This window comes from Rhinopithecus roxellana, chromosome 11 (genome assembly GCF_007565055.1).
Source record: "Rhinopithecus roxellana isolate Shanxi Qingling chromosome 11, ASM756505v1, whole genome shotgun sequence".
Lineage (NCBI taxonomy): Eukaryota > Metazoa > Chordata > Mammalia > Primates > Cercopithecidae > Rhinopithecus > Rhinopithecus roxellana.
In genome coordinates, this window is record NC_044559.1 from 115150482 (window position 1) to 115178233 (window position 27752).

The window sequence follows — 27752 nt, forward strand, 5'->3', positions numbered from 1 at the left end:
TTTTAGTAGAGAAAGAGTTTCGCCACATTACCTAGGCTGGTCTCAAACTCCTGGGTTCAAGTTATCCACCTGTCCCGGCCTGCCAAAGTGTTGGGATTGCCAGTGTTAGCCACCATGCCCACTGGCTAACTTTAATAAAGTTTTTTAAAAATTGGTTTGATGTTTTCCAAAAAGAAGTGTGGTGTCATCCAATCTTACCCTATAAACTCTGTGTGCATACATATATTGTACATATAAAAAATGCACACATACATAGATGTTTGAGTATATGTATCTGTGCATGAGAGAGATTCCAAAATAATATATTACAATACACACTGTATTTACCCTCTGTGCAGCGACTGGCATGCTTTGGGCTCCTAATTATTAGTAGTAACAATTAGTATAATTGCAAAAACATTACCAACATAACAGACTCTATGCCTGCACTTTGCTAGCATTCCTCCGAAGACAAGAAAACTTAAGTAGTCCTGATTGTATACAGAACATCTGTAATGTGCAGAACAGATCATGTGACAACAAATAAATACAGACCAAACCACCTTTTACATGTCTGTGTTTTCAGTTATTTGAGGTGCTGTGTTCCTTTATTCTGAGTCAGTTTGGAAGATGAAACAGCTATAATGCACAAAAAGTACACATAAAACATCACAATCAGCCCTCCTCTGTTTGTGAAAGGCAGCCAGGTTGTGTTAAGAATACGTAAAGAATGTTTGCTGCTATCTATGAATGGGGCAATGTATATGCCCTGCCATTATTAAAGGTAGATTTCTTAATAGGCTGCACAGGAAAGGTTTTACAGCAGACAGTGAAAACTGGGGGAAGCCAACACTGCCCATGCTTTTAGATAGAGCTGGTAAACATTTTGGCTCCCGAAATGAGGAGAAAGTGTTCATCTCAAGAGTGAAAACCAACCCCATCATAACCCCATCAGAAAGCATTGCTGTCAGTAAGCCTGGCTTCTCAGGGGTGCTCCATTCCCTAATCATGCCAAGTAGTTTGACTTGTTTCCATTCAGCATTTTAAATGTTTGCCTTTGCATTTGTTTTCTCATAAATTCTGCAGGTAACCAGTTAAAGTGACAAAGTTTGGAATTTTGTTTCTGATCTATTTAGGATGGAGAATTTGAAACAGGGCGGCTGAAAGCCTACAGGTCTGTGAGTGAATTTTAAAAGGATCCTGGGCATGGTGGCTCATGTTTGTAATCCCAACTCCTCGGGAGGCTGAGGCAGGAGGATTGCTTGAGGGCAGGAGTTTGAGACCAGCCTGGGCAACATAGCAAGACGCTGTCTCTACAAAAAATTAAAAAATTAGCCAGGTGGCTGGGCACAGTGGTTCACGCCTGTAATCCCAGCACTTTGGGAGGCCAAGGCGGGTGGATCACGAGATCAGGAGATCGAGACCATCCTGGCTAACACGGTGAAACACCGTCTCTACTAAAAAATACAAAAAATTAGCCGGGCGTAGTGACAGGCGCCTGTAGTCCCAGCTACTCGGGAGGCTGAGGCAGGAGAATGACCTGAACCCGGGAGGCGGAGGTTGCAGTGAGCCGAGATTGCACCTCTGCACTCCAGCCTGGGTGACAGAGTCAGACTCTGTCTAAAAATAAAATAAAATAAAATAAAATAAAAGAATTAGCCAGGTATGGTGGTATGCACCTGTGGTCCCAGTCACTTAAGAGGCTGAGGTAGGGGATCACAGGAGCCCAGGAGTTTGAGGCTGCAGTGAGCTATGACTTGTGCCATTGCACTACAACCTGGGTGACAGCGCAAGGATCCTATCTCTAAAAAAAAAAAAAAAAGTTGCTCCTGCCCCTTCCTGAGTGGGGTGTGCCCAAGCATCACCATGGCAGGAGCCACAAAGAGGCAATATTGGAGAAAAGAGCGGCTGGTGGGTTTGACACCCTTGTAAAGAATAAATAAAATGCTAGGGCTTAGCAAACTGGTTCTTGGCAAAAGAGAAAAGCACATCTGACTGCTGTAGACCCGGAAGCAGAGCCACCAAGATTATAGGGTGGTATTGCCCAAAATGGGGTGCAGGGTAAAGGCACAGATCCCTCAGCCCCATCTCAGTCATCACAGTATCTGAAGGGGTGCTGTGCATTCAGCCATTATTAACAAGCCCCACAGATAACATGCATGCACACTGAGTCTCAGAGCCCCAGTGGAAAAGCTCAGCACCCTACAACTCATTGCATGGTGTGGTGTGAAGGGCAGCAGTAAGGGCTGCACCTTAAGTGAGGAATCTCACCCCACACACTCGATCTCTGCATCAGGATCTGCAATTGATAAACACACCCAGGTGAGCTGTTTGCACACTTGGCAGGGAAACACTGCTCTAGAGGACTCATTCCAAAAGTGCTGCACACCAGAATCACCAGGGTCACTTAAAACCTATCACTGTAGTCTGTGCTCCAGCCCGGAGAGGCTAATTTAATTGGTTTGGAAGGTGGCCTGAGCATTCAGAATTTTTTAAAGCTTTCCAGGTGATTTTAATGTGCGGCCAAGGTTGCAAACCCCTGTTTATAAAGGATGATGAGATAGATTTCAGATGGAGGAAGTCAATTTGTTGAAGAGATTGTGAGACTCAGAAGGCACAGTAATCTATGTTGTAGCAAACCCCGTTTGGTGGGGATGGCAGCATGTTCAAGAGGCTGAAAAACAGAGCCAGCAAGTGAGACATGAGGTTTCACTGAGGATCCACGTACAGGGGAGAGAGTCCAGGGGTAGAAGGCTGGGCAAGAGAACTGCAACCACTTGCAAAAGGCATGCAGTTTGTAAAGCATCTTCACTTACTACCCTCCCACTGATGACCTCTACCTGGCAACCTTCATTAATCCAAAAACAAAGGACCTTGAGCCCCTCCACGGCCCGCATTCAATGGGACAGACTCGGGTCTGAGGTCTTCCTCATAGACACGGAATGGATCTCTGGGATGGCCACTCCCAGATTCCCTAGCTCGGATATCCCAACCACATTGGAGTGTGTGTGCTACCCCGGGTCATTTTGGGGTATGCTGACATTATTGCTCTCAGGTGCATTTACTTCACAATTGAAAGGCAAAGTGCTTTTGATTTGAAAAAGCAGGACCCCAGAGTGAAAGAAAATTGTTTCTTTTTAAGTTCTAAAAAGCACTGGTTTGGAAATTCACAAAACCAATCATGGAGGCCTAGAACATAGGGTTTATCAAATAAACTAGAGAGTTTAGAAAGCATGCCACCCAATTACCTTTAGGGGAAAGAGGGCTTTTGTTACTTCCCAGGCAAAACATAACAAAGACTGCAGCTCAATCGGGCTGGAGCAGTGAGATGCCTGGGTGGAAACTGGCAACAGCTAATGAAAATCTAGGTAGATAAGCCTGAGGGAAATCACAGGAACCTGCATACCCAGCCCGTGCATGTCTGAGTCCTAACAGTGGCTCAGAAGCATTTGTTAAAAGGGGACTGAAGAGGCTAACAGAAGATGGAGAGGGCCCAGGATACAGGGAACTTTTGAGCAGAGGTCACTACAGAGACAATGGAACTAGCGACAGAAGCTTGAGCAATGCCCCCAAAGACCACAAGGGACTGAGCTACCTTTTAGTCTGAAGCCAATAATAGTAGATGATGGGTGTGAGCCAGATAGCTCTTCCCAATCACTGGACAACAGGTAAACCCCTTTCTATTCCATTCCTTGAGAGGGTGGCTACACAGGGTGGAGAAAAAGAGTCTTTTTTTTTTTTTTTCTGAGATGGAGTCTCGCTCTATTGCCCAGGCTAGAGTGCAGTGGCACGATATTGGCTCACTGCAACCTCCACCTCCTGGGTTCAAGCAGTTCTCCTGCCTCAGCTCCCTGAGTAGCTGGGACTACAGGTGCATGCCACCATGCCTGGCTAAGGGGTCTTGAATCTGAGTAAATATTTACCTAAATAAGACTAAGTCTAAACCTAGAAGTGATTGCAAGATTAACATTCTCTACCATGGTGGAAATGGAGGCTTTGAAAGCTAAGTGGAATTCATTTCTAGAAAAATGAAGAAAGTTACATGTCTGATTCCTGAATTACGCCTGTAGCTTTCAATCAACTGTACTAGTTAAGGGAATCTAGTCACCTGCCTATAAGGCAGTTTCTTCTCTATAGGTCCCTGGGATCTTGCTATCAAGTTAAAAAGGCTTCTTTGACTGGCATTATTTTTGCTAAAGGATGAAGGCCAGGGAAAAACGTTGTAGAATCATGAATCACAAGACATCCATATTCCTATTTGAGAGACAGAATTAGGGCTAGAACATATGTCTACTAAGATGTATAGATGAACTCTGAAAGCCTCAAGACTCTCTTGACGGATGAATTCAACCAAGCAGCATGGACAGGACTGCCTTAGTAAAGAACATTTACTTCAGAGACAAGAAGCACTGCACTGACATGTCTGATTATTATAATTTGCATCAGACTGAGCAGATAAAGTTGTTGACTAGCAAATGGCCTCAAGTGAATATTTCTGATTGTTAAGGGAAGAAAAAGACATAATTAGGTAATCGGCTGGGTGCAGTGGCTCACGCCTGTAATCCCAGCATTTTGGGAGGCCGAGGTGGGCAGATCATGAGGTCAAGAGATTGAGACCATCTTGGCCAACATGGTAAAATGCCATCTCTATTAAAACTACAAAAATGAGCTGATCGTGGTGGTGCATGCCTGTAGTCCCAGCTACTCAGGAGGCTGAGGCAGGAGGATCACTGGAACCCAGGAGGTGGAGGTTGCAGTGAGCTGAGATCATGCCACTGCACTCCAGCCTAAGGAAAGAGTGAGACTCTGTCTCAGAAAAAAAAAAAAGAAAGAAAAAGAAAAAAAGAGGTAATTGATTACTAACATTGCATAGACTTTAGCTTTCTTTTCCTTTCCTGCTGCTCTTAATTTTTTTCTCCCTGAAGGGAATATTCCTGGGGAAAAAAGTTGACTCATGCTATTCTCCTTCCTGGCTCTCATTTGGGACATGTTTAGCCTTCGAAGGAAGTCGAAGGGCCGGCTATGTGATGGATACATCCTCTATTTCCTTTGCCTCATTGAAGGCACAGCCTTTCTGTCAATTTCCCTGGTACTAAGAATGGGAAGGAAATCTATGACTACCATAATAAATAGCAATAACTTTCTAATTGTTTACCTAAAATGCAACCCAGGAGTTGAATTTCATTAATCACTCTGACATTTTTGGGGTATGAATTACATAAGCGACTTAGATTTTTGAATTATTTTAAATTTGGATATATTTTATATACAAACCTCCCCCAGTAATAACAACTAACTACCATTGATTAGCATAATATAACCTAAGAAAATAAATTTAACTAGATATTCTTGAAATTGCCACAGGTAGAAAGCATTAGTATACAGTATAATACCATATCCACTTTGAGCCCACTACAACATCTCCATTAGTGTTATAAAAGGTTTATGGCAAATTTATAAGACTATGCTGTGGTATCCTTTCTGTCTAACCCCAGAGGAGAGAAGAAAGCCAAAGTCCTGAAATTAATGATGTATATTTAGGCAGTCAGCTTACTGAATGCTGCCCCAAACCAAAAAATAGCTCTACATATGGAAAATTCCCAATTAGGGGAGGGGCTGGTGGAAAAGACAAGATTTTTATAAGTAATTGAAGCTGTCATTTAACTATTAATGACTTCTAAATAGTTATTGAAACCATCTTAAACATAAAAGGGAAAATCAAACCATAAAACCAAGAAGTCTGATGTTCTCTGCTAAATAATCTGGACAGTGAAATAATCTTTTAAGACAAATCAGTACCTTCATATAGCATGCACAAAACATAAATTATCTGTGCCTTATGGCTTTCCATGTGCCTTCAATATGGGGGAATTAGGTAAATCGAGAATAGTTTACGATTCCTATCATAAATCAGTTTTTTCTCCACTTTAAAACGTTCAGTCTATCTTTGGAAAACCATGGCTGGAAGAGAAACATATATTTTTGAGACACAGTCTCACTCTGTCACCCAGGCTGGAGTGCAGTGGCGTGATCTCAGCTCACTGCAACCTCTGCCTCCCGGGTTCAAGTGATTCTCGTATCTCAGCCTCTCGAGCAACTGGGACTACAGGCATGCACCACCATGCCCAGCTAATTTTTGTATTATTAGTAGAGATGGGGGTTTTACTATGTTGACCAGGCTGGTCTCGAACTCCTGACCTCAACTGATCCACCCACCTCGGCCTCCTAAATACTGGGATTACAGGCATGAGCCACCATGATGGGCCAAGCTGGAAGATATTTATGCTTTAAAAACATGAGCTTCATGACAGAAATGTTGAGGTTCTTACTATAATAGGAACTATGAGCTCCAAAGGGTTAAAATAGTTTGTTCCAGAAAGGATGCAAGCTGTCTGTGTCAGTGCAAGCCGCGGTATTGAGGAGTTTCAAATGAAAACTTGGGTTGTGAAGTTGACAGGTTTTATGTACCATGCAGATTTTTAAGCCATTTTGCCTTTCTATCATTGTCTCTTGACAGGAGAAGGAAGTGTGTGTTTGTCTTTCCTCAAATTCTCATGAAAGTCGCTCTGGAATCATACTTTTAAAAAGGCTGTAGCACACTTAAGCTTCAGCCTCATCTGTAGAAGAAAACTGCCTTTGCATGATGCATTTTCCAGAAAATGGACTCTTTTCAGGACGTAGACTCTCACGTGGGAAAAGAAAGAAAACCTTACCTGGGTAATCATTCTTGTCTATGTCTGAATCTCCTCTTAAAGTAAAGCCAAATCCAGAAGGGACAGCGTGTGAGGCCCACACTCCTTGCAGAACTTGGGAAGGCTTTGTGTTTAAGCCGTCTTTGTTCCCATTATAAATGAGCACTTTGCCTCTTTGATCCTTGCCTGCAAAAGGCACGCCGATGGCAATGTCTAAAACACAGATATAAAAACATATTTTATGTGTATATGTATTTAATTCTTCATTTATTCATTTTAGAGACAGGACCTCACTCTGTCACCCAAGCTGGAGTGCAGTGGTGGGATCACGGCTCACTGCAGCCCCAAACTCCTAGACTCAAGTGATCCTCCTGCCTCAACTTCCCTAGGAGCTGGGACCACAGGTACGTACCACCATGTTCGGCTAATATATATATATATATATAGTTGGTTTTGTGGTTTTTTTTTTTTTTTTTTTTTTTTTTTTTTGAGCAATGGGTCCTTGCTTTGCTGCCCAGGATGGTCTGGAATTCCTGGTCTCAAGTGATCACCCCACCTCAGCCTCCCAAAGTGTTAGGATTAAAGGCATGAGCCACTGTGCCTGGCCATAGAGACATTTATTTTCTTAAGTACAGAAGAATGGTTCAGAAATAGAGTTTAGTATACTCAAAGAGCAGTATCAAACTCTAAAGAGCTTATAATGTTTTCCATGAAAATTCTGTAGTACTGCTGCAATGACAAATTATTTGTTGCCTTTTATCTAGCCAACAAATACTTATTAAGAGCCTCCAGGGCCTGGCGCGGTGGCTCACGCCTGTAATCCCAGCACTTTGGGAGGCCAAGGCAGGCGGATCACGAGGTCAGGAGATTGAGACCATCCTGGCTAACACAGTAAAACCCCATCTCTACTAAAAATACAAAAAATTAGCCGGGCGCCTGTAGTACCAGCTCCTTGGGAGGCTGAGGCAGGAGAGCGGTGTGTACCCGGGAGGCAGAGTTTGCAGTGAGCCGAGATCACACCACTGCACTCCAGCCTGGGTGACAGAGAGAGACTCCATCTCAAAAAAAAAAAAAGAGCCTACAATGTGCTGAATGTAGTGAATACAACAGCAAATTAGACACTCAAAGCTCCTGCTTTTAGAAAACTTATATTCTAGTACAGGCAATAGACAATTTGCATAGAGAAAAATAATCAAATTATCAAAAGCAATAAATGCTATGTAGAGAATCTTTTTTCTTTTTTTTAGATGGAGTCTCACTCTGTTGCCCAGGCTGGAGTGCAGTGGCACGATCTTGGCTCACTGCAGACTCCGCCTCCCAGTTTCAAGTGATTTTCCTGCCTCAGCCTCCCAAGTAGCTGGGACTACAGGCACGATCCACCATGCCCAGCTAATTTTTGTATTTTTAGTAGAAACAGGGTTTCACCGTGTTGTCCAGGCTGGTCTCGAACTCCTGACCTCAAGTGATCCGTCCACCTCGGCCTCCCAAAGTGCTGGGATTATAGGTGTGAGCCATAACACCCGAACAAGAGTCTTAAAACTAATGATTTGATGGAGAGTGGTCAGATTGTTGTTTTTAGATTAGGTGGTCAGAATATGTGTCTCTGTGCCTGGCACTGAAACTGAAATCTAGAAACAGGAAGCAACCAACAGTGTGAAAGTCAGACAGAAAAGCATCCAAGCAACTGCTACACAAAGGCCCAAAGGCAGAAGGAGTGTCGTCGTCCATTGGAGAAACAGCCAGAGGCGTTCCACATAGAAACTCAGTGAGTGACAGAGCCAGATCAGATCACAGATCCTGGGGCTGGGTGGACCAGGTGAGGTAGGTTTGCTGGGTAATTAGGAGATCCTTTTTCCAAAAGAAAGGAAAAAAACTCATTTTGAAAGATTATTTCATTTAATGATTACTTCGTCCCATGAATGAATAGGCAAGACCCTTTCTGTAGTTGAGGACAGTGGGAAACCTGGAGAGTGTCACCTGACTCACATCGATATGCTATTTACCTTCCACATGTTTCGTCAGGATTGTTCCTGAACAATAAACATGAGTACCCAGTTGTATTTGAAGAAGAGTGTTCTAATAACACCATTCGCATCTTAGTCCCCACGGTGGGTTGCAGCATGTGTTTTCATTTTTCGCTCCGTTCCTCTTTCTTCCTGGGTACATGTGGATAAGACTGAATAAATTGAGACTCAGTCTTCATGACGTTAATGAGACTGATAAATCCACTTTTTCTGAACAAGTAAAGAGAGACTATCTAGACCAGGCACAGTAGCTCACACCTGTAATCCCAGCACTTTGGGAGGCCAAGGTGGGTGGATCACGAGATCAGGAGTTCAAGACCAGCCTAGCCAAGATGGTGAAACCCCGTCTCTACTAAAAAACACAAAAATTAGCCAGGCGTGGTGGTGGGCACCTGTAATCCCAGCTACTCGGGAGGCTGAGGCAGAGAATTACTTGAACCTGGGAGGTGAGGCTGCAGTGAGCCAAGATCACGCCACTGTACTCTAGCCTGGGTGACAGAGAAAGACTCTGTCTCAAAAAAAAAAAAAAAAAAAAAAAAAAAAAAAAAAATCTAAAAATTCAGATTTTTGTAGAAAATAAAGATATTGTCCTGTGTCGGGTGAAAAGGACCACTTTCTTAACTTTCTCTAAGTCAGTGCCTTGACTCCCATCCCCTTGTTTACTCTCAGTGAATTTGACATTATTTTACCTGCTTTATATACTCAAGGACACCAAAGCTCAGAGAAGCTAGGACCTCCATTTATGTCATTTAGAATGCTTCTTTCATCTTTTAAAAATACTATTAAAGGCTTGAGAGAAAAGACAAATAGAAGAAACTATGATTTTAAAAGACAACTCCATAGATAATTTAGCACTGTTTATTTTACTTGAGTGATCAGGAATAGAGCAGCTTCAGAAAGCAGCAAGTCACTTAAAGGTAAGCTTGTCTTTACAAAAATTTCCCTGCAACCATAAGCTTTTTACATGTACTTTGTTTTATGGTACTTTAAAAATTACTAGCCATATGTTGCTGAGAGCTTTTTTCAAAGAATGTATGAGTACAGTAACATTTGCCAAATATACTAATGAATACTAATCTGATGTGAATACTTCCAAGGCTACTTTGTTAGAGCAAGTTCCTCTAACTTCCTTGACTTCAATCAAGAAATTCGCTATACTTGGTTCTTAACTTAAAAGTCCTGAAAATGTATGCAAAATTTTGTGTGAAGGTGTGTGTTTTTCTGAAGAGACGGTACTTGGAGGGGTTTCATAAATTCTAAACTAAAGCCTAAGCTAGGAGTTTAACACTACTTTGTTGCAAATATTGAAACTAAGGTGAAGCTTACATGCCAATTAAAATTCAGCATAAGCTATATATAAACCATATAGGCTAATCAGAAGCCAGGATACTTGCTAATATATCAACATGTGTTTATTTGTCTTGACATATAGAAGGTTTTCTAGCTATCTTTAAGTCGCCAAATCCAAACATCAATTTTAAAAATAATTCCTGCCACTACTGAGAACTATTACAGGATCGCCAACATCAAACGTGAGAAAATTGCTTGGACTTCAGAGCAGGGACTATTTCTGTATTAACTTTGGCTTTAAAGTTTTAATTCTTAAAATTTAATAAGAAATATTTCTGCGAGTAAACAGCACTTATAAGTAGAGAAGTCTAAGGTCGAACATTTGAGATGTTATTTTGAAGTTCGCAGACACCTAAAGGTACTTATTTTTATTGTAACCAGGAGTGCCTGTAGCCTTCCAATGTCTCTTAAAATCCATTTAGAGGTTTTCAAAATGTAGTAATACCCTCAAACCATTACCCGGAGCTCTGAAGACTGAGCTCTGAGGTAGTATGGTTTTGACATTGCTTAATGAGGTTTTTCTGAAGTTTCTGATAACTGAATGTGTCTTCTACAAGGAGATCAATGATACTACATTTAGGATTGAAGCAAATTATGTTACAGATTTTCCCTCTGTGTTGCACTGTAATCTTGTGAGATTTGAAATAAAAATTTTCAGAAAGGTGAGAAGGGAAATTTCCGTGTAATATTTATATTAGTCAAAACGTATAAACTTAAAGCTGCCTTGAGATTTGTGATAGTTTATTAAAAATCAGTCATAATAATAACTGTACCCACACACACCATACTGAATACTTTAAAACCAGCATGGCTTCCTTTATGCAGTGGTGACGACACATAAATGACTTCCACGCTTTGGTTTACGTTACCATTGTATCCATCTTGGTTCAGGTCTCCTAAGTGCGCCATAGCACTTCCGAATCTCCCAAATGTCTCAGTGCCAGTAAGGATCTGGGGGTCTCTGAAGAGGAGGGAGCTCACTTGCAAATACAGGTAGATTTGCCCTACTTCTCTGGGGTTGCTCTCAAATTCACGTTCCATAAAGAGAGGTGCCCCAACCAGGACATCATCCAGTCTGTAAGGAACAAAGAAAGCAGCTCAGCGCACTGGCAGAGAGGAGAGTCATTTTGGGTGTATTTGTAATCAACTAGACTAGTACATTTCCATTGGTACTTTTCCTTCTCTGAGGGTTATTTTACAGTCATCAGATTGCTTTCACTGCTTTGTTACGTCTATGGAATCGCATGCTGTAAGAAAATAAGAGTTGTTAAATTATCACACTGAACATTTTAGCTATGTTAAAAATGTCTACTTAAAAAAAAAACCGCAGATATTTCACCATTTTCAGCTTTTTAGTGCATTTCCAGAACCTGTACTTACACAAAGAAAACATATCGAGAAAGAACAAAATAGCTTTTTGTAAAAATAGATTAGAGTTTGTCTGCAATTAATATAACTGTACATTTAAATTATTCAGTTTTTATGCAGCAATGTTTAAAATCAATTTTGTCCTTCCCTTTCCTTTTGTTAGCTCAATTTAAATAAAACGGAGATTAGAGAGGTGTATCAAGCTGGTTAGAAAGGTAGCAAACAACTTCTCAGCCCAAATAAAAATTTATATTCTTTGCATACGTAGATTATAGCAAAAACCTAATACGTAATTTTCAAGGTTAAAAAAATTTCAAGAGATATTCAAGCAAATTATTTAGAGATAAAGATATAACCACCTGGAGAAAAAAATAAAACAGTGGTTACAGGTGTTTCCTTCAGAGAGCCAGGTGGGCAGGAAGAGGACTAGAACGGGAAACTTCACTATAAGCCTTCTAAGTGATTTGATTTTTTAAAAATGTATAATGTATGATTTGTATTTTAAAATTTTAAAAGTCACACCAACCAAAATTTATATATATATATATAATTTGACCTAAATTAATGGCCTCTACTAAAGTTTGTCTACAGATGCAGTGTCTTGGCAGACGCAGTAATCTCAAGTGTGACCTGAGGCAGGAACATATATTTGCATTTGACTTTTATGCCCATGTAGATTAGGTAATATGCTGAAGTTTGCCAAACAAACTGATTAAAATATTATTAATATAATTTAGTTATAATCATGTATATGAAGGATATATAACAATGTATATTAATACATTAATGTATGAAATATATAAAATTAATTATATAAATTGAGTATATTATATAAATATAAAGGTCAGGAAACAATACTATATTCATATGAATATATTAATACCTAAAAATTAAGATATATCAATAACATTAATAACAAAATCAGTAATATGTATAAATAACATACATTAATAACAGATTCCATATCAAATGGCTCATATACATCTTTAATATAGTTTATATCAAAAGTCAGGGATGAGGTGGGAACAGTTACTGAGAACAAGAAACTTTCTTTAAGATCTGAGCAGTCTACAAGACACTCCAACATCACTCTGACCTACCCTCTCTCCAATTTCTGGCCTTCCTTGTGGTATTTATCTATTGTCTTCAGTCTGAATCAAAAGACATCCTGTGTTCTTCCTATGTTTAAGGTACTTTGATAAGTGGTTTTAATGCAATGATGACTATTAGGTCAACCAATTCATTCCCTAATAACGTACAAATGAGGTTAAATGACTACCCATATTACTATAAACAAGGCAGATTGGGAAAAATAATATGAGACAATGAAATTAATTCTGGGTAACCTGGACCAGGGAAAGCCTGGGTGCTTGGAGGAAACTAAGGAAGGTTCCATGGAGGAGATGGCTTTGAACCTGGGTGGGATCCTGAGGTGGGCTCTCCAGGTGGAGGTGTTGTGAGCCAAACCAAGTGTCCCTGAGTAGAGTGAGGGTACAGTGAGTGTCTAGACATGCTTGGTGCCAGGGGCATTCCAACAAATTTAATTGTAAAAGTAAAATGTACAAAGAATTCTTAAAAATTAACCCCATGAAGAAAAAATATGTAACAATAACATATATCATTATCACATACTATAGACTATATGTTGTTACAATCAATATTATATGTACGTGATATACAATAAGAAAATAAGCCAATTAAAAATCGGGCAAGGCCGGGCACAGTGGCTCATGCTTGTGATCCCAGCACTTTGGGAGGCCGAGGTGGGCAGATCATGAGGTCAGGAGTTTGAGACCAGCCTGGCCAATACAGTGAAACTCCCGTCTCTACTGAAAATACAAAAAGTAGCTAGGCATGGTTGTGCGTGCCTGTAGTCCCAGTTACTCAGGAGGCTGAGGCAGGAGAATCACTTGAACCCAGGAGGCAGAGTTTGCAGTGAGCCGAGATTGCACCACTGGACTCCAACCTGGGCAACAGAGTGAGACTCCATCTTACAAAAAAAAAAAAAATTGGGCAAAAGATGTGGATGGATACCTCATCAAAAAAGATAGATGGCAAGCAAGCTTATGAGTAGACACTCAATATAATATGTCATTAGGAATTGTGAATTAAAATCACAATGAGATACAACTACACATCTCTTAGAATGGCTAAAATCCAAAATGCTGATGGCACCAAACATTGGCAAGGATGTAGAACAACTGTAATTAATTGCTAATGGGAATATAAAATGATACAGTCACTTTGGAAGACAGTCTAGCAGTTTCTTACAAAGCTAAACAAAGGCTTACCACACAATCACAAAATTATACACCTAGGCAGTTACTCAAATGCATTTAAAACACATACAAACAAAAATATGCACAAAAATGTGCATAGAATAATTGCCCAAACTTGGAGGCAACCAAGACAGTCTTCAATAGGTGACTGGATAAGCAAATCGTGGTACATCATACAATGTAATAATATTCAGCAATGAAAAGAAATAAGCTATCAAGCCATCAAAAGACATGGAGGAACCTTAAATGTACATTGTTAAGTTAAGCCAATCTGAAGAGGCTACCTGCTGTATGATTCTAATTGCATGACACTCTGGAAAAGACAACTATGAAGGCAGCAAAAAAAAAATCACACACCCGGGTTCATGTTATAGGCAACCCAACAGTGTGCATAAGTTACTATGCTTTCAATGTGTCCCCCAAATTTCATGTATTGGACACTTAATCTTCAGATGCATGTATTAATGGCATTTGGAGGTGAAACTTTTAGAAGGTGATTAGGATTAGATAAGGCCATCAAGGTGGAGCCCTAATATGGACTTGTGAATTTATAAGAAGAGGAATGGAATACAGAGCTGGAACCTCTTGCCCCCGTCGACATGTGATGCCTGGCACCTCCTCAGGACTTTGCAGAGGGTCGCCAGCAGCAAGAAGGCCCTCACCAGAGACGGCCCCTTGACCTAGGACTTCCAGCCTCCAGAAGTATAAGAAATACATTTCTTTTCTTTATAAATCGTCCAGTCTCCGGTAGTCAGTTATAGCAACAAAAAACAGGCTAAGCCATGTATTGGTTTAACATAGAAACTTTTCTGTTTCTTTATTTTCCCCAGTAGTACACGTTGCATGCTAATGCTCATGACTAATATTCAGAATTTAGTTATTTATTAAAAGAATACAGAGTAGTGGACTAGATAGTAGATATCAAATCAACCTAATTGTTTGATAGGTAAGAACTAATGTCACTTCAGTTACATTACAGAAATTAATTTACAAACTCTTTATGGTTTAATTTTTTAGATTTTTCTACCTAATTCAATCATAATGATATGTCCTGTATGAATGAACATACTTGCACTAAATCTAGCATAAAAATATAGTTCCCTAAGCTGTTTCCTTTCAACTGGATTTTTCTGTAAATTATTCTCAAGTTAACCACTAAGAATCTGTTTAAATCTGGCTCCTTTTGGTCCTGCAGAGGTTAGAAACAATGGCAGTATAGAAAGTATCCAATGGATTAAATTGTAATTCAGTGAATTTCTGAAGTAGTATAACTACTATAAGGCTCAAAAGCCATAAGAAATGAAAACAAATTTGCTTGTTTAGGCACGAGATGAAAAATACCATCTCCATTTGTTGTTAACAAGTTTGTTCAGAAATTCCTAACAAAGCTGACATGGACAGAGTTCATAGTAATGGAAGTCTTAAGATAGCGAAACTGAAGATAATTTCTACAGCTTGTTTATATTTTCAAAACTGTCACAGGCTTGATAGTATTAACCATCAACCAGCATGCACACAACTGTTAAGTCTAAATGTTTGCTGTCCATTCAATCATACTGGGAGAATTTTTCTTAATAGAAAAGTATTGGGGAAAATTTCTACCAGTTAATTTATTTGGTCACTTACTGACGCTGTCTTTTTTTTTTTTTTTTTTTTTTTTTTTTCTGATGTTGAGATTTTGGAGCTCTTTTAGGGACCTTGTTTTTGTTGCCTACTTTTCAAAGAATATATGTTTTCCAACAATGTTCACTAGATAGCCTTGTGCACAAATGTACTTAACTATCTCCAGCTTGGGGAAAGGAGAGTCTGGTTCAATCCCATAAATGTGTGTTTGCAGGGAAGTCCTGACTCCTGAACCATGAGCAATGACCTAGCCAAGTGATTTTTTAAACCCTATGAAATATATTATATATATATCATTCTTGTTGTAATTTCAGACTTCACTTGAGTTGTCTGTCTTTCACCTTTCTTTGGCCAGTCTCAATTACTTCCAGAGCATACTTATATATACCAGGACCTTGAATTTACATAACATCTAAGTAATTAAAAACAGCAAATGAGGCCGGGCACGGTGGCTCAAGCCTGTAATCCCAGCACTTTGGGAGGCCGAGACGGGCGGATCACGAGGTCAGGAGATCGAGACCATCCTGGCTAACATGGTGAAACCCCGTCTCTACTAAAAAAATACAAAAAAAACTAGCCGGGCGAGGTGGCGGGCGCCTGTAGTCCCAGCTACTCGGGAGGCTGAAGCAGGAGAATGGCGTAAACCCGGGAGGCAGAGCTTGCAGTGAGCTGAGATCCGGCCACTGCACTCCAGCCCGGGCGACAGAGCGAGACTCCGTCTCAAAAAAAAAAAAAAAAAAAAAAAAAAAACAGCAAATGATATACTGAGAATCTGTGGACAATTTACCTTTATGAATGGCGTTAGTAAATTAATGCAAATATCCTTCAACGTAGTCTAAAGAATTCAGAAAATACTATGTAACAAAAAAAATAGTATGCATAGCAATTTTTAAGAACATCAAGAAGGAAATTATTACTTTAAAACAGTTATGTGTTTGTTACTACCATATTATTTTGATCAACAGGAAGCCAATGAGGTCCTTTTCTCACAATATTTTTTTCCTTCACATGGCAAAAAAAAAAAAAAAGTACTATAAACATTGTCACAAAACTTCACTATAGACTAGAATGCGCATGTTTCCAGGAAGGACGGTGCCCTGCAGAGCATAAGGCAAAACTTGGGCAAAGTCCTGAGGATTCAAAACAGGAGTGGCCCGTGGAAGAGAACACACGGAGTGAATCCGTACAGCAGGGGAAGAGCGCCCGCTGCTTGTGTGACCGTCAGTGGGGAGAAATGTGTCTGTGCGTATATGAAAGGCCACAGTGGGATTTTTTTTTTTGCCCTGATTTTGAGATTTTGAAGCTTTTTTAGAAATCTTGTTTTTGTAAGCATTACAAAAACTGGATGGCATGCTATGTCTGGCCTTCAAGTTCTTTAGCTATTTTCTTTCCAAACGACTAAAAGGCTGTGATTACAATTACAGTCCACCTAAGTTGGAAATCTTGAATGGCAGTCCTAATAGCTACTTTAAAATTTTTTTTTAATTTTTTATTTTTTTGAGATGGAGTCTCGCTCTGTCACCCAGGCTGGAGTGCAGTGGTGCCATCTCAGCTCACTGAAAGCTCCACCTCCCGGGTTCACACCATTCTCTTGCCTTAGCCTCCCGAGTAGCTGCGACTACAGGTGCCCGCTACCACGCCCAGCTAATTTTTTATATTTTTAGTAGAGAAGGGGTTTTACTGTGTTAGCCAGGATGGTCTTGATTTCCTGACCTCATGATCTGCCTACGTTGGCCTCCCAAGTCAGCTATTTTTACAACTTAAATAACTGAAGATGAAGGCAATTTATTTTTAAATTAACTTCTTTCAGGATAAGATTGGCATTCAACTCTAACTTTGAAATACATGCAGAGTGCAAGCACTGCCATCTCCCTCCACTGCTGTTGCTTAGACAGACTCATTTCACTGCCCTCCAAGCCGCTGTCCTGCCTCCCCTGGTGCATGGTAGTAGGGTTCCAGAAGGCTCTGTGACCATCTAGAGCTGGTAGACAGAGCACAGCTGATAACACGAAGCCTGAGCAGGTACTGCTCACCTGGAATCCCCATGGCTCACAGGACGTTGTAACAAGTTGGAAATGGACTTGTTCTAGTCCATGGCAGAGTTTGTGTGCACTGTGTGCAGTGGTTTGGAGTAAATGCAGTAACCTGCACACCTTCACGATCCAGTTCCCTGGGGTTCTCGCTCCACAGCTCTCCGCTGGTTCTTGAATATGCCTGGAGCTCCCGCCTCAGGGAATACGCACCTTTTGTTCTTCCACAGGGAACACTCCTTCCTCCCTCCCCCTTAGATCACCATGGTTGGTCCTCACCTCCCTTAGGTGTTTCCTTAGCTGGAATCTTAACCCCAAGACCGTCATGATCTACCCAATTGGGGATTGCATCCCTTCAAATACTCCCTATCTCCCCTCTCTTTCTATTTTAACAAGTTTAATGAATAGACTTTATTTTTTAGGGCAGTTTTAGATTGTTTAGATTCAAAGCAAATTTGAGCAGAAAGTACAGAATTCTCCCATTACCCTCTCCCTAACCTGCAACCTTCCACACCATCATGTCAGAGGGGCACATTCGTTCCAGTCAGTAAGCCTACATTCATACGTCATTATCAACCAAAGGCCATGGTTTACATTGAATTCACTGTTGGTATCAAACCTTCCATGGGTTTTAACAAATATATGAGGACACATATCCACTATTACTGTATCATACAGAATCGTTTCACTGCCCTAAAAATCCTGTTCTTCACCTGTTCATAACTCCCTCCATCAGAACCCCTGGGAAACACTGCCTTGTTCCTGTTGCTGTAGTGTTGCCTCTTCCAGAATGTCATAGAATTGGAATCATATAGAATGTAGATCTTTCAGACTGGCATCTTTCACTTAGCAATATTCAGTTAAAGTTCCTGTGTGTGTGTGTGTGTGTGTGTTAGACAGAGTCTCACTCTGTTGCCCAGGCTGGAGTGCAATGGTGCAATCACAGCTCACTGCAACATCAGCCTCCCAAGTTCAAGGGATTCTCCTGCCTCAGCCCCTCAAGTAGCTGGGATTACAGACACCTGCCACCATGCCTGGCTAATTTTTTGTATTCTTAGTAGAGACAGGGTTTCACCATAATGGCCAGGCTGGCCTCGACCTCCTGATGTCAGGAATCCACCTGCCTCAGCCTCCCAAAGTGCTGTGATTATAGGCATGAGCCACCACACCTGGCCCCTCTGTGTGTTTTCATGGCTTGATAGCTCATTTCTTTTTAGCACTGAATAAAAATTATCAGGATGTACCAGAGTTTGTTTATGTATTCAGCTACTTGGTTGCTTTCGACCCTTTTGTTTTTGTTGTCTCCATAGTACTTATAACCATCTCACGTAGTCATTACTCATTTAATTTTTGTCTGTAACATGAACCTTCCTAACTCTACTATAATCTTCATGAAGTTATGGATTTCTCTGCACCTAGAACAGTGCCTGTTAGTGCATAGTAGATGCTCGACAAGTTTATGTTCAATGAAAGAATAATAGAAAGATATTTCCCAACAGGTACAAAAGGTATGAAATTTATCTCCAGTCAAATGCCTTGACACAATTAATACAAAGTCCATTGATAGCTATATGAAGGTCACAGAAAATATCTAGCAAAGGTATAGCTAAAGTGCTTAGCACATTGCCCAGAACAAAGTAAGCATTCTTCAGATATTTGCTTTCTGTGAAAACGTGAGCTCCCTGAGAGACTCTACCTGTCTTATTCACCTGTGTATTCTGGGCACCAGGAACAAAGCTTGGAACATGGTGGATGATCCAATAATATTTTTGGGTGGATAATCAATACATCTCAATCTAATGGTTTTTTAATTTAACGATTCATTAATTTACCTGTCAGGTCCTTTTAGTGAATCAAAGGGTTATTTAATCATTATTTATTTTTGAAGTAATGACTTGGACACAACCAAAATTCACCGTGCTGTTTGGTCCATGTTCAACTGTAATTTACTACTGTAATCTGAAAAATAACAATTTCATCTTCTCCATGGCTGTTACTAGTATAGTACATTTTTAAAGCAATAAAAAAATCCATTTATGTGCAAATGTTTTGTGAACGTATCACACGCTAGGTGAAAATTCTAGGAGTAAAGAGAAATAGATGAATGTCCTCAATGGCTATGAATTTTGAATGACTGAAGACTTTATAAAATTAAAAATAAAACGAAATAAAATAATCCTCTTCTAGAAGCAGCAGATGTGGAAAATCTCCATAAGGACAAAATCAGATGACAGAGAATTATTTAATAGATGCATCTCCTTGTCCTGAACCAAGTAAGTTGAGAACAAGAGAGCCTCTATCTTGTTGAGGCAGTAAGGAAGGATATATTTTGTGAAGGGAAAATATAACATCTTTATGAATGACTGTAACATATTGTATATGACAGAGGTCTATAAACTTACCCATCACTGTTAACATCTGATACGACAATGGTATATCCAAAATAAGATGCCATCTGCAAAGGAAAATCAGGAGATGACATTCTGTGTCCAAACAGTCAGTTTTGTAGTCATGTCTCCATTATTCCTGAAAGATTCATCTCATTGTGGTACATTTTTGCATTTAAATTTGTAGACTCCTGGAAGTTGCCAGGGTCCTTTTGCCTCATTTAGCCTAACCCCTGACCCAATGAATAATTTTCCCCATAATATCCCTGACATCTGCTTGGACACCCTCTGGGGATGTTCAACAATCAGCCCATTTAATTGGTGGACACAGCTATCGGAATGTTCACTGCTAAATCTGGCTCTTCCATCACTTGTAGCACTTAATCCCACCAAGTTCTGCAATCTCAGATCTCACAGAAGAAATCTAATTCCACTTCCATATGATGTTGTATGAAAATATTTTCAGGCCAGGTGCAGCAACTCATGCCTGTAATCCCAGCACTCTGGGAGGCCTAGGCAGGAGGGTCACTTGAGTCCAGGGGTTCAAGACCAACCCTGGCAATATGGTGAGACCACATCTCTATAAAAAATAAAACAGAATTAGCAGGGCATGGTGGCATGTGTAGTTCCAGCTAACTGGGAGGCTGAGGTGGGAGGATCTCCTGAGCCTGGGGAGTTCAAGGCTGCAGTGATCTGAGATCACATAACGGCACTCCAACCTGGGTGACAGAGAGAGAACCTGTCTCAAAATAAAATATTTTCACTTGGCTCACCATCCAACCTCTCTGTGTTAGAGATATGATATGTGGTACCAAAACACAGATGACACTTGTGAGTGTGCTGACGACAAGAGAAGAGTTAGGTAGGATTTACGCTTCCTGCTTCAGAGGAAGCATAAAATGTTTTCATGTTGGGGAACCCACATCTCAGTGTCAGTTTGTATTGTACTCATAGTCAACAAAAGCTCCGAAATCCTTTCCGTGAGTGTACCTAGTATACTGCAGTCTCTCCACATTATTTTTAATTTTTTTCTTTTTTTTGAGATAGAGTCTCGCTCTGTTGCCCAGGCTGGAGTGCAGTGGCACGATCTTGGCTCACTACAACACCCCCTCCACTCCTGGATTCAGGAAATTCTGTTGCCTTCGCCTCCCAAGTAGCTGGGATTACAGGTACCCACCACCATGCCCAGCTAATTTTTGTATTTTCAGTAGAGATGGGGTTTTACCATGTTGTCTGGGCTGGTCTCAAACTCCTGACCTCAGGTGATCCATCCACTCGGCCTCCAAAGTGCTGGGATTACAGGCACGAGCCACTGCACCCAGCCTCCCCCTATTTTATCTCTGCAGTTTTGCTTTTTAAACCTGTTTTTGAATTTATAATCTTTTCAGGATTTATACTCTCATCAGATTTGACCCATAGTTTTAGCTTGCCAATTTTGCTTCCATAGTGTGCCATGCATTGTTTGAGGTGACGTAGCTTCCTATCATGCCCTCATTTAATGAACACGCAATCCCTTAGAAGGCACGTGCCCCAGGAGACAGAGACTTTGGTCTGTTTACTGTTCTATCTGAACTTCCCGAGCAGTGTCTGGACCAAAGTAGGTGCCAAGTGCCAAATGCTCTTTGCAGAGAAAATGAATATACGAGTTAACAAGTGGCATTAATTGAATTAACAACTCAATTCTTGCACCTCTTTTCTCTGTTCCAAACATAGATCATGAAATTCTTCCTCTTTATGTGGCAGTGTGTGGCCTTCACTCAGAGGAATTTCATCATTTGTGAAATTTCATCATTTATCACCTTCTGAGGTTCAGGATTACAGAACTAGGTAGTATTGAGGAGAAGAAGTTACAGAAAGGCTAAATTTAGCAATGTTTAAAAAGTTTCTAATGATAAAAAGTAAAGAAATCTGGGCAAAGGAGAAGCATTGCTAGATTCTCATTCACTTATTAATTACCACCACTTAGGAATAGTTGTTTGAAATAGTTGTTCAATATCTATTCAACTTCCTGCTCATCTCAGTCTTACTTCTCTAAACCTTCCAAAAGAACATCAGGAGATGTAAAATGCTTTGTTGAAAAGGTCAGAGTAATAGACTAAAGCCCCAAATTATAGCAAAACGATGTCAAAATCATTTTGTGCTTATTTTTGAATCTGCTGATTTGTCTTCCTTCATATTTTTTTCAACAGAGACAGTGGTCTCACTATGTTGCCCAGGCTGGTCGTGAACTCCTGGCCTCAGCGATCCTCCTGCCTTGGCCTTCCAAACTGCTGGGATTACAGGTGTGAGCCACATTTCTTTAAATACCGAGTTGGTACTTTCATCTAAGGGAAGCCAGTTGTGAACTGAATTTGTTTCTCCAGACAATCGATTTTTCTCTCCTCTTCAAATTAAATTAACATGGTTAATTTTAAATGTATTACTTCCACAGTTTGTTCATATTTAGTTTAAAATTAAGTGTGTAGTTCTGTTCGTAAATAGTCACATATAAGTTACAAACACAAGGAGTTCATTTTAGGTTTGTCCTGCATTCAAACATGGAGGCCTGAATCTATATCTTACAGACATAGAGATGCAATCATTTGTGATCATCGTAAGCACACGTATTCACATGCATCTCAAATTATAGAAGATTTAATGGCACATGGGAATTTAGTGGCTTTTGTTTAGTCAAAAGACGGGAGACAGGAAGTGGGATGGAAAGGAATTAACATTTCTTGAAGAGTTGTTATGTCCCAGGGAATCTTCTAAGTAATCTATAAGCCTTGATTTATTTCATTCTTCAAAGGAGCTTGGAAGAGAAACATTTTATTCTTATTTTGCAAAGCGGCTCAAAGAGGTCAGGTAATTTTCCTGTGGTCTCACACGGTTCATGAGTGGTGCAGTGGGAACTGGAAGTCTCATCTGTCAACTGCAGAAGTTCAGGCCCTTTTTACAGAGACATTCTTCCCATATCTTACATCAAAAGCTTCAGGCATTTATAGACTATTGAAAGATTCATGTTAATACAAAACCACTTCCCGGTTTCTTAGAAAAAAATTCCTAATCCCAAACACCGCCCACCTCCCCCACCAGTCTTCTATGAGTAGTCCCCATCCCCTCCGTCCTCAGCTCCTACGTCTCTCTTGCTTACAGAGACTGTGGTCTTCACTCTGCTCTTCACACATGTCCGGCTAGTTCTTGTTTGAAAGCCTTCATGTTAGCCTTCCCTTGCCTGGAAGGTTCTAGATAAGATGGCATAGTTGGCTCTGTCTTGTCATTCACATCTCAGCCCAGACATGGGCATCTCAGAGGCCTCCCTGATCACCCCATCCAAGGGCTTCCTTGCCACTTCCCTCCCGTTGTATATCACTCAGCTTTTTTTTCTTTAAATCATGGTTCACAATCTGAAATTATGAACATTTATTTGCTTGTTAATGAACTGTCTCTCTCCATCCCCTGCCACCTCACTGCTGCCTGAGAGCTGGGTGGGATCTGACTGTCTGATGTACACGATTGCATCCTCAGTGCCTAGGACAGTTTCCAGTACATAGTAGCTGCTCATTAAATATTTGTTGAATGGATGAATAACTGATATCAATATTATAGTCTACTGGTAACCCAGAGTGATTTTATTTATTTGATATTAAAATGTCTCTACCTGTTCGCCAGTGAAATTCTGAATAAACGTCATATCTGTAGAGTTAATGATTGAAACCTGAAATCATAGAAATTAAACAGGTTACACCATTTGACATAGAATTGGAGCCCTTTTTTAAAACTACAACTTGAATCATTTAAACTTTTTTGTAAAGTGTGATAAATGGTTAGCTAAACGTGAAACAAAAATGAAAGCCCACAGAATGATCTTATTTAAAAAAAAAAGCCAATTGAAGTTTTTCTTTATGGTTAAGTCTAGGATGCTTTCAGACAAAACGCATGCTTATTAATCTGAGCTGGAGAAATAAAAGTTGAATTAAAGAATATTGAGAGCAATTAACTTGATGATCGGTTGATTTAACCAGGATTTTTGTCTAAATCCATTTCTGTTCTTGTGCTACTATAAATTGATCATTATGGTTCTTTGCAAGAAAAATTAGGTTTTAAAATGCTATTCACAAGGCAAAAATATTCCTTTTAATTCTACTTAGCCAAACATGACGCTTTCTAGATACTTTTGCAAAAGATGAACTTTATTTAAAATACAGTTTTCTTTCAGATTTATTTATTTGCTTTTCCTAATTTCGCAGTAACGGGTTTGAATAGTATCACCCCAAAATTTCATATCTACCCAGAACATCAGAGTAAGACTTTATTTGGAAATAGGGTCTTTGCAGATGAAATTAGTTAAGGATCTCAAGATGAAATCATCTTGATAGGCTCTAAATCTGATGACTGATGTCCTTATGAAAGGAGGAGAAGACACATGTAGACACAGAGGGCAGAAGGCCACACGAGGATGGAGGCAGAGACTGGTGGGATGTTGCCACAAGCCAAGGTATGCCAGGGACTGTCAGAGGCTGCAAGGGGGCAAGGAGAACCCTCCTATCATAGATGCTCTGGTGAGAATATCGTCCTGCCCACAATTTGATGTCAGATTTCTGGCCTCTAGAACTGTGAGTGAATAAATTTATGTTGTTTAAAGCCAGCCAGTTTGTGATTCTATGTTATAGCAGTCGTAGGAAACAAATAATAAATTTACAATTAGTTAAATTTACAATAAAATGAAATAATGCAATTAATTAAAATAACTGAAATAACAATTGCTTTTATTTCTACTGTATGAGACATATTAAGGTGTTGATCATAACCATGGCATCCTCCACAATTATTCTCAGATTATACCCACAGGTAGGACAAGCCTTGTGGGTATGTGACTTGTGCAGTCACACAGGACCCTGTGCTTAGATGGGTCCCACACTTGGTTTAATGCTCTGCTGTTGCTGTCCTGAAATTTTTGATAATTTTTGAACAAGGGGCCTGTGTTTTCATTTTGCACTAGGTCCGTCAGTTGCCTAGCTGGTCTTGCACATGGATGAGAACAAATCTAATCTGGCTTGTTTTCCTTCCTTATTGGTAAGCAAGCAGGATGAATTGGGAGGAGGAACTCCTTAATAAAGGAAGTGTTAAAAGACTTAAAAGTTGCATAAAATGAAACATTTCTTTGCATATACAGATGGTTCTTAAATTATGATGTTTCAACTGACAATGGTTCAAAAGTGATACACATTCTGTAATAATCATACTTTGAATTTTGAGTTTTGATCTTTTCCCGGACTAGCAATATGCGATATGATACTCTTACTTGAGATATGAACACTTTATTATACAATAGGCTTTTGCCCACGTGTGGGCTAATGTAAGTGTTCTGAGCATGTTTAAGGTAGGTTAGGTAAGCTATGATGTTCGGTGGGTTAGGTGTATTAAATGTGTTTTCAACTTACAGGATTTTCAATTGATGGGTTTATTGGGACGTAATTCCATCAAGGAACATCTGTACAAGAAAATATCCTATTCCTATAATGCATTCTCAGTACTCACATATCCAAAATTCTGTGCTCCTCTTGGAACTCCAGCAACCAATTCTGGGGATGAAAATAGTCATTCAGAAGGGGAATTACACACACACACCCACATACCATATAATAAATAAGTGGTAAAGACAGTGCTTTTTAAATGAGTGGCTATCATAACAGAGCAGGGGTCCCCAAGCACGAGGCCATCAACCAGTACCTGTCTGTGGTGTGCTAGGAGCCTGGCCACACACACAGTAGGAGGTGAGCCTCAGGTGAGCCAGAACAAAGCTTCATCTGTATTTACAGCTACTCTCCAGTGCTCACATTATAGCCTGAGCCCTGCCTCCTGTCAGATCAGCCGTGGCATTACATTCTCACAAGAGCGTGAACCCTATTGTGAACTGTGCACGTGAGGGATCTAGGTTGCACGCTCCTTTTCAGAATCTAACTAATGCCTGATGATCTGAGGTGAAACAGTTTCATCCCAAAACCATCCCTCACCCCTACATCTGTGGAAAAATAGTCTTCCGTGAAACCAGTCCCTGGTACCAAAAAGGTTGCAGATTGCTGGTGTAGAGGGTTGGAAATTTGAAGCCAGGGCTTTGCGTTTACTTTTGTTTCTTCTCCAGATAATAGAAAACAGAAAAACAGAGGTCATACCCCTTTGTCATACTTTGACATTTATGTCTTCATTGGGAGTCTCTCTGCACTTTGGTCTCTAGATCATGAACCTGGCTTCTTGGGTCTGCATGCGATTTATAAGTTAGACCTCTTACTGTGATTCTTCCAGCTTTTACTATAGTGACATCTTTTGTACTAGTATAAACATTACAGTTCTGATTCCATCTCAGAGTCAAGGGAGGGAATGGGATCAGGTGTGAAGCAGAGAGGGGAGCCTTAGACAGGAACGTGGATGATTCATCTACAGCAGCAGGAGAACAGGGGAAGCACGCTCTTGAATCATAAAACAGGGTTCAGAAAAACTAAGCAATCTGGATAGACTGCCAGAAAGTTGACGGAACTGGTAGTACCCTGTCCAGTTTTCAATAATCTTTATTTGGTATAAATTAAGTTCTCCTGACACTAAAAGCAAACCACAATCAGATATAATAGGGTTGAATGATTTCAGAGTCAGGCCTGTGGGTGAGGACAGATTCTAGAGGATTGGGCCATTTGAGAAACATGGCAACCACGACTTCTCCCATCCCACAAACATCGGGAATTTTGTTTTTAAAATATCAGTCATCCCACCCAGTAACGGTGAAGTCTGCAATCTCATATGACCACAACTCTAAGGAGTTATTAAATGTAACATTGAGTAAAGATGCTCCTAATTTTTTAATAAATGATCAGGACAGCTTAATTGCTTGGGGTCTAATGCAAGTCTGAACTGTCACTCAACTACAAAAACGATTCAGTTGGAAGGAAAAATAGGAGACTTCTTTTTCGATAATTCAAGGTGAAATCTTCAGAAGGACTTTTTTTTTTTTTTTTTTAACAGGGTCTCACTCTGTTGCTCAGCCTGGAGTGTAGTGGCATAATCATCATGGCTCACTGCAGCCTCAACCTCCTGGGCTCAAGCCATCCTCCTACCTCAGCTTCCTGAATAGCTGGGACCGCAGGTGCATGCCACCACGCCTGGCTAATTTTTGTCTATTTTGTAGAGACAGGGTCTCACTATGGTGCCCAGGCTGGTCTCAAGCTCCTGCGCTCAAGTCATCTGTCTGCTTTGGCCTCCTAGAGTGTTGCGATTATAGGCCTGAGCCACTGTACGTGGCCAGAAGATTTTAAATAATCAATATAATCAGGAAAAATTTAGATCCTTGGCCTGGGAACACATGACTTGAGTAGCATACTGACTAATGAGAAGCAAAACTATTTCCTTCATTTGCAGCTTAGAAAGGTTCTATTACTGTTGAACTCATAGTTGGTGAGTAGTACAAGTTGAAAATTGACAGCAAAGTCAACATTCTTTCCAACACGTCAAATTACATTCCTGGACTTGGTTAGGGACAGATTACTTTCTTGGGTTTTAGTTCACTACATCTCACTCTAAGGTGATAACAAAGGCTCTTAACCTTTTTTGAGTCATGAACATGTATGAAAATTGGAAGAAAGCCATGGATCCTCTCACCAGAAAAATTATAAACAATCAAATCTTGCATGTAATTTTTAGGGGTTCCGATCCAGTGAAGCCCATCCATGTCCCACCCAGCAGTGGGAGGATCCATGTTAAGAGCCCATCATCTTGAGGACATTGAAGTGCTCACTGTTTTTTTTAAATAGAATTCTTATTCCCTGTTGTCTAATTAAGTAAATCTTGAACATGCACAGTCCTGGATTCGTAGTGATCTGGTGAGCTGATTGCGATGTTCCTCGATAGTGCTTTTATTTTAGATATCCTCAAAACACTTAAAACACAATCCATTTTCAGACATTTTATTTTAGATACTTTATTTTAAATAGTTTAGATATCCTCAAAACACTTTTTATTTTATTTTAGATATTTTAGATATTCTCAAAAT

At 40.2% G+C, this 27752-nt stretch overlaps 1 protein-coding gene across 2 annotated transcripts in view; it reads right to left on the reverse strand.

Annotated features, from left to right (window-relative positions):
- ITGA8 (integrin subunit alpha 8) overlaps window positions 1-27752 on the reverse strand; it is a 200988-nt gene that overhangs the window by 121910 nt on the left and 51326 nt on the right. For both annotated transcript variants that reach the window (XM_010365605.2, XM_010365606.2), the window contains exons 9-13: window positions 25253-25296; window positions 23373-23429; window positions 19748-19800; window positions 10915-11120; window positions 6693-6884 (exon numbers count right to left, since the gene is read on the reverse strand). In XM_010365605.2, coding sequence (XP_010363907.1) covers window positions 6693-6884; window positions 10915-11120; window positions 19748-19800; window positions 23373-23429; window positions 25253-25296 — 552 coding nt within the window. The remainder of the gene's footprint in view (window positions 1-6692; window positions 6885-10914; window positions 11121-19747; window positions 19801-23372; window positions 23430-25252; window positions 25297-27752) is intronic.